This window comes from Crassostrea angulata, chromosome 4, assembly GCF_025612915.1.
Source record: "Crassostrea angulata isolate pt1a10 chromosome 4, ASM2561291v2, whole genome shotgun sequence".
Lineage (NCBI taxonomy): Eukaryota > Metazoa > Mollusca > Bivalvia > Ostreida > Ostreidae > Magallana > Magallana angulata.
In genome coordinates, this window is record NC_069114.1 from 325,590 (window position 1) to 340,941 (window position 15,352).

The following is a 15,352-nucleotide window of genomic DNA, read 5'->3' on the forward strand; positions in this document are numbered from 1 at the left end:
TATTGATAAGTTTTTCTTTGAGAAATAAATTTATTCAGTTTCTTTTTTGATTTATAATTGCAGAAAAAAGGTTTTATAAATAAACAGAAGAATAATTCCCACACATCAACAGTGTGACGTTCAGGCCATTTCATACGTATATTTTTGCAATTCTATGATGTGCTTTGATGTGGTGTTTTAATAATATGATGTTTTGATGATGTACTATGAAATTTTTATGCAATGGAATAAAATATTCATGCTATGCTACCACAAAAATATGAATGATAGACCCAATGCTATGCTATGAGAGCTAAACAGTCTAACACCTCCCTAACAGATGAGGTAAAAAATTGAAAATAAAAATCAAAGTTTAACACTTATCTGCAATTCAAACACATATTTTTAAAAGTACAACCATGAAATCAAGAATCTAAAGATATGACATGAGCTTTAAAATACTTTAAAATGCTATGTTATGGGGTATATCGTATAAGATATGCTTAATTTATTGTATGCGTATGACATGCTATTTTTATCACATATTTAGTTAAAATATGTGATAGAGATCATTCATGCAAGAAATATTTCATATTAAACTATGTATTAGTAGGCTACATGGTTTTTGAATAATCTTACACATAGCTTTAAGTGGTATGACAGATTCAAAAAGTTACAAAACCTTTTATCTGAAAGTATCCAGTTATAATTATAATATATATGTTTTTCTTCACAATTTGATGTTACTTTGCTCAAATGTTATTTTTTGATTGTTTACCTTTAACTTTTTCATACGTAAAATTTTTTGACATCTCGTAGTAACTACGTTTTGCCAACAACTTTGGGGTTCATAAAAAATTATCGAAGTTAAACAAAAAAACGATAAAATCTTGGTCAAAAAACTCCTATTTTTGACATGTTTTATGAATTTTGTTGAATAGCCGAGTGGTTTCTATCAGTTCGTTGGACATAAATCAATCAACATTGCAAATCTCGAGATCTTGTGTTTGCATAATATTAGTAAATCCATAAAGTCTTGTTTATTACATGTATACCCATTTGAGTATAACATTTTTGAAAACTTATTTTACATGATTAGTACTGCAGTTAATGCAAGGTAAGTGTCAACAACTAGTACAGATCGGTTTTAACAACATTTTCAGTGTTTTTGAACTTTTGAACTTTGAACAAAGAATGTACCAGATATCAATTTCGTATAAGTATACGTAGGTGAAATTCTTTCTTTTCGTTCTGTACTGCAATGAAAGCCAAATATACTGTTAGGCTGTTTTGGGGGGATTTTTTGTCTTTATTAGTTACTATTAAGTCACAAGTAAGACTAAAATGGAAAATGTGACACTGACACAGGTTAAGATCTTCCGCTTTATCTAATCAAACCCTCTGATATAATTGTCTTCGGCCTTTTCCGTTTTCCCCCGATACGACAAAGAGCACATGGCGGATATGACTGGTCAGCAGATGCTTACTCCTCCATGGCATCTGATCCTACCTCTGTTTTTTAGATTTTTAGAGGTCCGTGTTGCGCTGTTTTGAATTTGTATTTTGTTTTGTGGATTTTTTGAGATGGTTAACAGTTTGCTATTGTTATTTTTTCATTCATACACACAGTCACTTAACCCATTTTAACTACTGAAGGTAGTATCTTTCCTTATATATTACATTTGTGCTTTAAAAGTCTGTACAGGTTTTTTTTTACAGTAACATATCATTAGTTTTCTAAAATTTAAGCATTCTAAAAATAAAACGTTTTGATTTTTAAAACAGTTGATGTTATGGTCTTTGCTTTCTTAAACATATCTATGGTGTCTAATATAGAAAAATAGAGTGTAGTGCAAAAAATGAAATATTTATTTCAATGTTTAACCAACCTGTAGCACCCCTATCAAAGTCAATTGTGTGTTATCTATCTGTATGAAATATGACACTGAAATGTAGGTCATTAGTAGGTATATACTGATACAGAAACATGGCGACAAGTGATCCCACATACCCGCTTGAATTAGTGTGTGCTCAAGAACACATACCAATGTGTAAGAAACACAGTTTGATTATAAACATAACATGTGAGGACTGTGATTAGTTTTTCTGTTCGCAATGTGCCAAATCAGACCACAAGGACCACAACTGGAAAACTATATTCACAGCGGGAATCCTAAAGAGAAGAGAGCTCAAGATGACTCTGAGTAAGATACAGGAGAAAGATGTGAAAGAGATATATGAGGAGATACAGAAAGAATCCAAGCGAGTGGAGGATAGCAAAAAACGTTGTGAAGCTGCGGTATTTCAGCTTCAACAACATTTTGATGCGGTTGTGTCAAAACCTTATGAAATCAAGAAGATATTTGAAACCAAACTGAGAGAGCAATTGAAGGAAAAAAATGCTGAGGTAATTGGAAAAAATTAGACCTAGAAAAGAAAAGAGAAAAAATCACGGATCTCATGAAGTTCCTGGAAGAAAAACACAGTACAGTGTCTGACTATAGTTTATAGACAACCTCAGAGACCTAACAAGGCTCATTACTTACAGGGACAATGATTTAGAGAACATTACACATTTGCTAAGATACAGAAAAGTGGACATCAGTGAGGGGTGTGTTCTTTCTATGATGGGACACGCCTTTGGTTTCTATGACATTACTTTTACTGAGACAAATTCATTTCAACATTGCAATAGTTGCACATCATTCATGGAGGCAATCGATGATGATGATGCATGTTTTGTTGGAAATTCGGTTTCGGGTTACATTGTTAAACTTTATAAAGAGAATGGGGTTGGAAAAAATCAATATATCTGTCAGTGATGTATGTGTAATAGACAATGGTGATGTGTATGTCACTCAATATAAAAACAAATCTATTGTCCGTTTGTCCCCTTCAGACTCAGTATCTGCGAATTTCAGCACAGTTCCTCTAAAACCAGAGGGAATCTGCCAATCTACAGAAGGTGGGCTGCTGGTCACATTGACCGATGGTGATTCAAATAGATGTGAAATGGACTCGCACAACAGAAGTCTTGTCAGACACATGACACTGACCGGTGACGTCATCCGTGAGTACGAGTACCAGGAGGACGGCCAGACCAGGCTGTTTACTATACCATACAGAGTCAAACAGAACGGTAACACTGACATCTGTGTCGTGAACAGGACAGATATAGCTTCTGGTGAACTGGTGATTCTATCCTCCTTTGGATCTCTGAAGTCACTATACCAGGGACTTAACCAGGCATGTGGATTTAAACAAACTGATGTAGTGTGACTCACACTGTAATATCATTGTTTGTGACTTCGCTAACAGTCATCTTCATCTTTTGAGTCCTGATGGAGAGTTTATTAAATACCTACTGACAGAGAATGAAGTAATACATCCATGGTCCATTTCTTTGTATAAATCTAAACTGTGAGTGAGTGACCTCTATGGTCTTGTCAAAGTGTTTAACTACTGCAAAAACACTTGGAATTATGGTATATATGATCCTGCTAGGATGTTGTGAAATACGTTAAAGTGAATGAAATAAAATGTCACCATTCAACTAACAACTGAAAACTCAACATTGTATTAGAGGAATAATGCATGAAACGAAAGGTGACGTAGTCTGCAACAAATGCTGAATATTTCTATCATTTTTTTAACTGTTCATAACCTTAGATCTATGTACAGCATTATACATCCATATCATATGTTTTTTGGTTGTTTAGTTTTAGAGTTAGTACTTGTGTGTCATTATTTATTCATAAAAATTCATAATTTACTTTTGACTTTTGTAATACGGTATTGATAATACATTTAAACACTATAGCCGAAGCAAACCCGTATTTTCCCGCGACCCTATGATGATGCTTTTACCCTCTGCGCGATACATCGTCGCGGTATTGTCCTCGCGGTGTTCGCGTGACCACGAGTTTACCGGATCGCGATAGTGTAAAGCACCGTCCTAAGTAAGTTTAAGTTAGTTTTCGGTGTATAGGAATAAATCGAAATAAGAAAAATACATTTTGTTTGTGTTTACTTTTTGTTAGAATTAAGATAAAGAATTAAGATAAAGAGGGAAAATAACATTCTTCCTGTAAGTTATTATTATACTTAATTAATTCTGTGATTTCGCTGTTTAGTATTAAATCGTGAGAACTTTAATTCGCGAGGTTTTTTTATCATTTTATATAGTTTTAGATTTTCTTAGCAAAAAAAGCGACATTTTTGAATCCTCGAAGATTGCTTCTCGCTGTTTAACGCGAATATTGATTTTCGCGTTTTATAAGGAATATACAGTAATTAGGGGGCGGGGCATTTTTCATTTAACTATATTTAACTTATTAATTGTTATAAAGAAAAAACAGACTAAATTTTGTTAGTATTGTAAACATAACACCGTATTACATGTACGCAAATCAAGTAGTTTGAAAAATTAAAATAATTCATTGGTTTCTTTTAGATATTGCCTAGGACCATTATTTCGTATGGCAGTTAGAATATATACTATATATTATAAAATAAGTATGCATTATGATATGCAAGATAGTAATAACGTTACTATTTCCGTCAAATTAACTTTTGTGAGTTTTATTCAATCTGAGATACCCGGTATATTTCAATATTTCAACTACTTATCTCTCTCTCTCTCTCTCTCTCTCTCTCTCTCTCTCTCTGATCAATATCGTCTCAAATGAACTAAACAAGTTTTTGAATTATTAAAAGTTTATTTTACTTTCCATCATCACAATAATAACACTCACACATTTATTCACAACAACAAACAGTCGCCACAATCACACAATAAATTAATAACGACAGAACCCAGAGGTTCCAATAAATAGACTCTAGAAAACATCAACATCTGGTAAACAAATATTTCAAAACGAGAGACGACTAGCTTTCTTCCTTTTCTCTCCAACAGTAAAGGACTTTGATTTGGCACGGAAGTGACGTAGATCCTGCGCATGCTCCTTGTGAAGCATTGGTTTGTATTTCTGTGGTTCGCACATAGTCTGCAAGATGAATAAAAAATTCGAATTAAAACGCATTAAAGACAACTGATTCACTTCACATCTAAAGTTAAGCAATTCTTTTGGGTTTAAATTATGATTCCGTGTTATTGTGACATTTACCTTCTGTGTCTCGAAGAAGCACTTGTATCCGTTGTGAATGAGGTACATTTCCGGATAGTTGAGTCTGGGATAGTTGTCTTGATTCCGGGCTCTGTCGGCTTTTCTCACGTTTCTATACCTAAAGCATTAAAAAAAGCGGTGTGAAAAATTGGACTCCAAAGTGTTATCTTGAAATATTATTTCATGAACTCACTTTTGAAATGTTTAGCTTTATTGAGGACAGTGAGATACATACATTTTAGGGCCTCTTTCGGAGGAGAACTCGCAGTAGAAGATCAGTATGTGTCTCTTTCCTTCGCTCTCCTCTTGGCGTTCCTTGAAGTTAAGAATGGTCTCTGCGTCCATTTCTTTGTACAAATTTACAGCGCCCTGAAATAACCATAATTGAATGTTGAATATTATTTTTTATACACGTGTTCGAAAAGAATTTCATTATGTTTTAATCAAGAAAAACTTCTCATTTTGTAACCAGTGTCAGTTGTAATTAAATTCGTTGATATTGGCAAAGAGAGTAACTTCAAATACTTAATGAGACGCTTCACAGTGCAGTACATACCTTAACGTGGCCCCCCTTGTACTCATAGGGATACCGACAGTCTATGATCTGATAACTCCCGATGACGTCATCATAGTCTCCTCGCAGAAGCTTGGATACCTGAAAGACAAACGTGAAACAGTGTACACAATTACACATTTAACAGAAGATATGTTCCAGATCATGATACACTCTTTTGATTCAAACTCATTTTTAATGCAACAAAGTATTAGTTGAATAACAGTTGTATGACACGTACCGTGTCTGTTGTAATGCTCTTCAGATCGGCATGTTTTCCTGGAATTGTGGGTAGAGAATGAGATGTACTTCCGTCGCCAACCAGGTCCTCTTCCTGTGAGACCCGCTCTATAAACTCTACCACCTCGTTCTGTTCAGCCGTGGACTGGGATTCCAGGGTGGGGCATTCCTGGTTTTACATAAAGGGATAATTAATCTCTCGCGATACAAGTAACTAACAACATATATGAAGGCATTTTTTGAAAATAACGCGCAATTATCATAATTATATATTGTACTTTTAAAAATACAAAAAATAAATGCAGAATGCGTTGATGTTAAACTAGAAATATTCTATACTGTATACTAGTTGATCGTGTTCTTTTATTTAAAAATACACTGAAAAGTTAACTTACCCCGAAAGACAGAGATTTCTGAATGCGCTTCCGGCTGGGAGTCACGTGTTTCCGGCGCTTGGTCAATGGCGACCCTTTGCTGTCTCGTCGCTGGCGTTTCTGGAAACCAAACAAAGACCTTCTAGAACAGGGCGTGTCTGTTAACTGTGTCTCGGTGTCAATTGACAACAATTCTTGATCTGTGTTTTCTTCTTGTATTGTCTGTGGGGGATAGAGGGGAATAGTGTGTTAGGTTACGATTGGTGCAATACTTAGGGGATATACATGTAGAGTTAGTGACCATTTTATCCCTTGATTGTAAACAGTTAACTAAAGGGCGGTGCTGCTTTTTATCTAGCATGAAGTCATATTTTATCTATTTTTTTTCACGCGATTTCATCCTCAACCCACCCCCACGCTAGTTATTATTGGAATTTGACAATTTTGTTATCAAATCTAAATCACATAAAGGTTTTCATCGTTTCTTCAAAATATTTTTATTTCTCGCTATAAAAAATAATCACATCGGAAATAGATTTTGTTATTATCAATTTATAGAACACTAAAAGTGTTTCATTACAATTGTAAATATAAATCAAATCGATCTAATTTGATATATTTCGCAAAAATGAATTTTCTTGAAACTTGATTTCGGGATCCTGTACGTTTATATAAAGAATATTGTTTTCTTGAATATCAAAATACGCAATTCACAATAACAAGTTATTTATTCAGCTACAAGTAACTGTACCTAATTAAATTCAATGTTATTTAATTTAATGAGGAACTGCTTCTTCAAATGCCCACATGTTATGTTGCATGCATAATCATCTTTGTAAGCAATACAAAGTTTATGTTTATTTGCGTCATGGTTTATGAGTGACTTTGCACAAAATGTTCCAATATTTGTGTATTTCTTTACACGTGCTTTGACTTACATCGAAAGAGTCCATCCCCAGTCCGGAGTCCTCGTCCAGCAGTGCGGGTCTCGGGGCATGTTTTGGGGTCATTAGTTGATACACGTCATTGGGACTGAGACTGAGGTCATCCAGGTCAAACGGAAGTTGTGCCAACCGGAAGGGGGACATCTCCTTCATCACTGACTGAAACACAAATAGAATAAAATAAAACTTTCTATGGTGCAAATAAAATTGAAAATTCATGATATTTAATTTCAGGTGGTAAGCGGTGTGTGGGCATGTTATATCTTTTATATATTTATAAAATTATATGCACGTGAATTTACCTGTTCCATTGCTTTGGTTTTTGATGACACGGGTGTACTTGTTGTTCTATACCTGTAAACATAGAAAATGTAATTATTACACAGAAACCTAGAGCAAAACCCGATCTCGCTACTGTCCTTCTGACATATTTTGATTTAACAATAAAATTATACCACGTGTCACCTTCATACTGTCTACTTTACCACTATACCCTTTATATCAATTATTCTTAGGAAAAAGAAAAACAACGAAACATAGTCTAGTCCCCAATTATTCATTCCCTCTTCAGAATTTCAAGTCAGTTCTGACAAAGGCCGGTATATATTACATTTTTAAATCAAGAATCCTCTTCTGACGTCTTCGTTGAATCCACTAGCAGTAACTTACACACAATACCAATGAGTAGTGGTTCACTGACTTATATACCCGTGGATTATACCACGCCTTATCTATTCATCTGTGTGAGAAAATTGACACTTCAACGAGCGTATTTCAATTTCTTTCAAAATCATAAACTGTTAAATTCGTTTCTATAGAAAAAAATATTCCTCAATATTTTGAAGGAGATCAACTGATAATAAATTCAAGTTGTGCCTAACGGTAGAAAGTTTCGACACTTGAGGCGGTATGTCAATGTCTCGGACAACGTATGAAAGAGAATAGCGGGAATGGACAACCTTGTTGAACACCAGGGCTGTCGTGAAATATTAAAAATCGATTATTACCTTGCCTTTCAGGTATATTTCTAGAGATAAGCATCATACCCGTCAATACCGTTGTTTTACAGTACATTCCATCCGAATTTAGACATTGATTTAACCTTCTATCATATATTCATTAATCTTATGTTTTTTTAATTTCAAAAAAGTTCTATCATAATACAACTTATGTCTATATATATAATACATGTTGTGTTTACCTTAGTATACTTATTTAGCATTAAATAATTATCAAAAAATGCAAAATATTTAATTTCTGTGGCCTGGTGTTAAATGAAAATTTCGGCGCGCATACATGTATATTTTCATCGTACAGTAGTCCTGGTCATAATATTTTGTATTGATCATGACTTGCAATAATTATTGAAATGCGTAGGATTTAGTATATCCGCCGTTTAGTTTAAAGACATCTTAATTAGTATTTGTAGACAGGCATTGCCTTATATCTTCTCGTTGTATAGCATGTCAAGGCAATTGTTGTACATTTTAAGACAGCTAGATTTTGTTTGGCCCAAGTAATAAAACTGTAAATTAAAGATGGAAAAAAATAAGCAATACTTATCATAACGAAATAATGATGAAATGCCCTAGTTAAAATATTCTCTAATCAAAATTAATTTTGTAGATTTTATAAATTCAGGGACAATAGGTAGTGTCCTGCAAGTTTCTAAAAAAATATCTTAGTGCAATCGCTGAGCATGCATAATATGATTTTTTTTATTTCACTGTACATGTATAATAGTATACGGCTGAATTCACACAGTTGAAAACAATTTTATCGCATCACAAATGAAAATTACATGTTATGAACCTTAATTTTTCGTTTTTGTTTGTTTGTTGTTGTTTTTTTTAATTTAAGCAATGCTGTGTCATGTAAAAAAGACAAAAGTAACATTGTCGGCGTTAGAATCATCTCCTAAACCAGTTGTCGAACAAGAAATTCCTCACGTAAGGAACAAAGATTGCAGGATTAACACAGAATATGTGTCATTGAAACAAGATATGCCTAAAACCTGTATAACAGGACCTGAGAACAGCGGTAATCTCAGATCGTTACAAGTTCTACAACCTGTACATACATGTATCTCAACGACTGGGTATTCGGAACCAGTTCCACTACTCTCGGAAGATTTATAATCCACAAATAAAAAAAAGCCTATAAGATTTATCAATAATGTTATCAATGATCAATTTTTAAAGGGGACGAGATTAAATATCTCTGAATGCTGGATGTACTTATATTTAAATTAATTAAATAATAATCAAAATAGATAAATTAATATATACTTACGTTTATCGCCGATACCTTCAAAATGACAACTTTTTGGATTAAATATTTTCCAAATTCCGATCACTATATTCACAACTGCGTATGGAGGTTAAGAGATGTGATTTGTTTACCTCCTATTTTGTTCTTGGTCTATATATATTGATATTTTTAATAATTACAGCAAAAATTTCGATCTCATATCATAAGTAGGAAATACAAATTACGATAATTTTCTCTGACAGGACAGGAAAAACTCGAGACTCTCATCACCTCCACCTAAATTATTCCGCTTGGGGGGTTCCCCGGCCACCGAGTCTGAGACCCCGGTGTCAATCTACTCCCATTAGTTGAATTAACGGTCTCCTCAATACGGTTTTTGTCTAATCATTGAGAAATTTAAACACTTTCGCACGAATTTCAACGCTCTTTGCGATATAATTGAATAAATACTAAATTAATTTTTTCCTCACACGTTTTCCACAGTGGTGGTATTTCATGTATTAAGATTAATTTTCACAATGAATTTTGAATGTGTCAAGAATCTATTAATTGAGGAGTATATTTTGCTGTTGTATTATGATGGCGACAGTTTGGAGTGGTCTTATACTTTGTCAGTACATTTGAAGGTGAATTAATGAGAACAAATCCTAAAACGATTTTTTATTACATAATACTTCTCTATGTTACAATATAATTAGATGTATTTAATTTGTTCTTTAGGTACATTTTTTTGGTAGGTTGGTGTTTTGGAAAGACTTATTCATTTGTTTAAAAAATTATGCTTATTGATATCAGAGTGCATGGTTTTCGATGAATTTCACGAGTTGTATTACATAGAGGAATCTCGTCGGCGAGTTGTGCATTTGATGAGTTGTCTTTCGACAAGGTTTCCGCTACCGGTTGAATTTCAAAAAAGCTAAACAGTTTTTTACTACACGCAAACTAATTTTCACGACACCTTAAAGGTGAGAGAGAGAGAGAGAGAGAGAGAGAGAGAGAGAGAGAGAGAGAGAGAGAGAGAGAGAGAGAGTTTACTTATGACTAGTTCAAGATATTGTTGTCGTATTAGTCTATGGAATTGAAATAATAAATGTTTTATGAGAAAGAAATATCATGCAGATTGAATGAAAAAGTCCACGACTGTTGGTTGGTTTCAACACATGTGTTTACATAGTTGCATACATACATGTAAATATATTGTACAAAATTAATAACGTTAACTTTCAAGAATTTTTTTAATATAATGTTACATGTAATAATAACATATATATTAATTCTTTAAAAAGACAGTAGAAGTTTAAATTTGAATAATAAGACTTTTTTTTTTATTAATCACATGACTAAAATTCAATATGTCGTTGTTATTTTAACATCTCCCTAGAAGTTTTACTTGAAGTTCGAATGTATAGTAGCAAATGGGGCACGTGTAATTAGCCTAATTAGGTAGACCTCCAAATATTAACCGTTGCAATAATCGGCGCTTTTTTGTAAATTGTAAAAACAAAAGAAGTAAACGACCCCCTCTACAATCTGTGACCACCGTTTACCTGTAATTAACAGGGAAAAACAGCACGTGGCGCGGCCCCCTTTCATGTGGGCCTATATAAACTTTTACTGAGCAGTCCAATTAACATTTTGTGTCGGGTGCGTTTGTTAAACAATACGAGAGTAACCGTTTATGTTCTCCAAATCATCGTCTCCTTATTTTCTGCTGTAAAAACTCGCGTGAAATATTCTAATTCCATTTCTTTTAGATTCTTGATATTCTCCACGCGATCGTTTGGTGGGAAAGTTGTGACAGAAGGCCCCCCTGTAGATACTCATCGGGCAGCCACAAAACTGTAAGTACTGTTCTCTTAGTTATAAGTATTAGTTAGTTTCATAAGAAATTGTTTTAAACCCCTTCTCTATATCCATCATAGTAGATTTAAAAGCCCTATTTTGCAGGTACATATGTTTCGATAACGTAAAGAAAATAATTAAGCCACCCCACCCCCTTTTCCCTGGGGTACCAGTACATGTAGTTGTAGTTTTTTTTTTCCTTTTGAAAAGAATTTTTACATGTAGTTGAATTGAAACACATGTAACTTCAATAGATCATATTTTTTCTTTCTATTTTATACATTACGAATAAGCATGCATTTATTTATTTGAGTTCTATCAAAAAATAAATATGTACATGCGTCTTTTTCTAACTCTCTGTATAAAGTACGTCGTATGATTTTTGTCTTTAAAAAGTATGCAAAATTATAGATACACATTCATTTTTATGGGGGAATAAATCTTTGACAAATACACAAAACACTGAAATTTTCAAGACTATAAAAATTTTCTTGAGTGAATGTTGTAGCTTCTCCAAAAATGTTCAAATTTATAATTTGATGTTATATATGTAGTAGACTGCTTATTCATGTACAGGTATACTTACAAATATATTTTTGACAATATCAAACAAATATGTATTGGTATAAGAAGACTACCTAAGTTATTTAGAACTTGTGTCTAATCCATTTGATTTAATCAATAAAATATGTTAAATTCAATACAGATAAAATGCTTGAAAATTTAATATATACACCAAAGATAAGATTATTGTTAAATGTATACCTTATGAATCAGAAAAATTCTCGTAACTCATCTGTAAGATGAAGATGAATTTATTGATTACATGAATAAAAAAAATGAAGTTAATAATAAATATATGTTGTAAAGAGAATGTATAAATTGTTGTTATCGAATTCCCAATGTAATTCATACATCTTGCTCTTTTTGTTGGAGTATGTGTGTAAAATAGCGGATTGATTTTTACACCGAATAAATAAAATTTTAAAGGAAAGATATATCCATACATAGTCGACATTTGTTAAAAATCTGTAAACGTCAAAAAGAGGATAAAGCTTTAATCTTTATTTGCAGATATTAATATCAACTTTTCCTTTATTTAGTACCTTTAATTGTAAGTTCGGGGATTAAAACTAAACGTTCTATTAATGTTGATCTAGTTTGATAATCAAAAACTTTGTATGCATATAATGAATAATTGCAATATGAACAAGTATTTTTTTACAACAATAAAGAGTACTATTTTGATCGAAAAAAATGATTACAGATGTAATTACATGTACGTCAATAATGATAACTGTTTAACCCTTGCCTACCCCCCCCCCCCCTCCCCCCCCCCCACCTTCCCCCACCTTTTCAACAACCTCATTCGACATCATTCTTTTTATTCTCACCCCCAAACGTATCACCCGAGATGTAAGTGTATTTTGATTACCCCCCCCCCCCCTCCCCTTTTCAAACGAGTTTCGATTGATTATTACTTTAAATATTATTTGAATTAACAATAAATTTTTTTCGTTTAATTTATGGCACTGTATTTTCGTGTATTAAGTGATTTATAGGTGAAATGGTCGGGTGTTTGTTCCTATTGACATAACATAATATACGTGTCTATGTAATTGTCTACAAAACACATGCCGCTTTGGTAAACCATTTACTTATATAAAAAAAATATATATATATATAGCGAAAATTTATACGTATTTGCAATAAACTTGTATTTGTTTCTCAACATGTAGGGAGAGGGCGAATTAAGTTTTTATAATTTGTGCCCAATCCCATTGTAATATATAATGCAATAAAATATATTCAAATCAAATCATTCGAACATTTATACATGCATGTGTTGTACCGAAGCGAGCAAAAAACGATAATTAATTGCAGATGTCATTTTCACGTAAAAGAGTTCAACAGTTAAATAGCGTTTTGGTTTTTGATAAGTAATAGTCTATAAAAAAAAAAATAGTTGTTTAAGAAATTAACAAATCAAAATGAGTCCAGATTATACGAAATAAACTCATGTACACATCGTTAAATATTTATAAATTAAATGAAGTGGAATGTTGTTAAGTTATTAAGCTACATGTACAATGTATAGCCATTAAAAACCAAAAAGTTCATTTACATGTACATGTATATACCGTGTACATTATCTTGCATAATATATCAAAAGTTTATAACCTCTTATCTGAATAAAAAAAAAACATTACATGTTTATTCAAATTTATAAACTTCATGTTTTTTGTAAATGGTAAGCATTGAAGAATACATTTGTTTGAAATATAAATGAAAATTTTTACTAACTTTTTAATGACAAAAATTATAGACTTTCATGATGTATTTTCTCACAATACTAATTAAAACAAAATCCGATGCTCGGATATTTTTTGAATATTATAAGACATTACATCAATGAAAGTAATAATTACAAGGGTTGGTGTGAATGTCTATAAGCCCCTACAATAATATAATGGATTGTTTGTCAGCTCTATTACTCCTCTATTGTCATCTCGTTAGCTCTCCTCAACGATTGTCAACAGGGGGTTGAACTGTGTTAACCTATTCATGGTTAGAGTGACTTCCCCTGCGCTTGGGCCTCTGTGTCTGTTTAAGTGGTGTGAGAGCGCGCGCGAGTGAACGATGAGCCCACCCCCCGTGTCAACAGGGTAAGGTGTGAGAGAGTGGACACCTATATAAGATCTCTATCTAGTCACCCCTCACCATTGTCACCGACGGAGATCTAGGTGTAAGTATATACAGTTCATTATTACAATATATGTACATGTTTATAGATTTTGCGATTTTTTTTTCTTGAAAATATATCGTATCAATTTTAGAGAAAATAATTATAACTATAGAGAGTTAAGTATTTAAATACATTCACAACTGAAGCAAAGTAGCTAAACGTAGCCTAACACTCTATTACTTTCCCAAAAAATGAATGTTAAAAAAAAGAAATTAGGGATGAATATATCATTTTACAGTGCTAAAGGTAACACAAAAATTTCCCCTTAAAGATGAACCCTTTTTGTTTATTAGATTTTGCATATTTTGCCAAATGAACAAAAAAAAAGGAAATAATAACGCAAAGAAGTTACTATTAATTCACGTACAATGAATAGCGTGATTAAAAATAATTTTTGATTTGAATAAAAAAATGAAATGTGTGAAGGTAACGAAATATTTTCATTTTGTTTAAGTTACCTTCTGAATTAAAATAAAAATAACAATGGTTATCAAATACTTTAATTTAGTTTGACATCTAAAATTTTTGTTAACCCAAACGCATATTGTTATGTATATCTAGATTCGTTCATGCGTGAAACAGAGAGAGAGAGAGAGAGAGAGAGAGAGAGAGAGAGAGAGAGAGAGAGAGAGAGAGAGAGAGAGTTTGTAGAAACATGATTATTGTAATACCCTAAAGTTAGCCTGCTCATGAGAAATACTAACATGACAAACAAGTGTATCTGAATGTAAATACATGTAATAGAATTCGAAATTTAACAGGTTTTTCTACATCGTCAAAACCAGTTTAACTGGAAATTTATACGATACGAAAAACTTTTTGGTAATTAAAAAAAAAGCAAACAAACAAGTATTATCTATGAAAGTGAATCGTGTGTTTTATGTTTTTAAAATTTAACACCCGATAAAACGGATCCATGGGTCCCTACACAAAAGAAAATTAAAACAAATTCATATTTTGATTAAAATATTATAAAATGCATCTTATAAAGATGGTTTATAGTGATAAATCTGACACCTAAGAGAAAAAAGAATTGTAAAATTATGAACATTTACAAGTATAATGTATACTCATTACTGAAGTTCACAAAAATGGTTTTCTACATTCATATCTATAATACAATATATTATTTTTTGTACAAGACCAACAAATCTTAATAAAAGAAACATTATGAAATGACTTTATCACAATACACAATAAAAATGTCTAAATTAATTAGTTAACGTTTGTCTTTAAGGAATCCTAAGAATTAAATAGTATGCATTAGGTTTAAATTT

General features: G+C 32.4%; 1 protein-coding gene and 1 pseudogene across 1 annotated transcript; one reads left to right on the plus strand and one right to left on the minus strand.

Moving 5' to 3' along the window:
* The first annotated feature begins 1,966 nt into the window (after positions 1–1,966).
* Positions 1,967–3,972, plus strand: LOC128180474 (uncharacterized; annotated as a pseudogene).
* An 830-nt stretch (positions 3,973–4,802) lies between these two features.
* Positions 4,803–8,438, minus strand: LOC128179289 (M-phase inducer phosphatase-like). The gene is made up of 8 exons (XM_052846678.1): positions 8,418–8,438; positions 7,211–7,375; positions 6,294–6,392; positions 5,900–6,067; positions 5,662–5,760; positions 5,341–5,474; positions 5,106–5,223; positions 4,803–4,985 (listed from the first exon to the last, which is right to left on the minus strand). The coding sequence occupies exons 1-8, from the start codon at positions 8,436–8,438 to the stop codon at positions 4,851–4,853; spliced, it is 939 nt and encodes a 312-aa protein (XP_052702638.1). The 3' UTR covers positions 4,803–4,850.
* Between the last annotated feature and the right edge of the window lie 6,914 nt (positions 8,439–15,352).

What these genes read in the sequence shown, in the direction of transcription:
- LOC128179289 (XM_052846678.1), bottom strand. Translation starts at nt 8,438, where the DNA reads ATGCTAAATAAGTATACTAAG. An exon ending in TGGGGATGGACTCTTTCGAT is followed by an intron (nt 6,393 to 7,210) that starts GTAAGTCAAAGC and finishes TTTGGTTTCCAG; the next exon opens with AAACGCCAGCGACGAGACAG. An exon ending in TCCGAAAGAGGCCCTAAAAT is followed by an intron (nt 5,224 to 5,340) that starts GTATGTATCTCA and finishes TTAATGCTTTAG; the next exon opens with GTATAGAAACGTGAGAAAAG.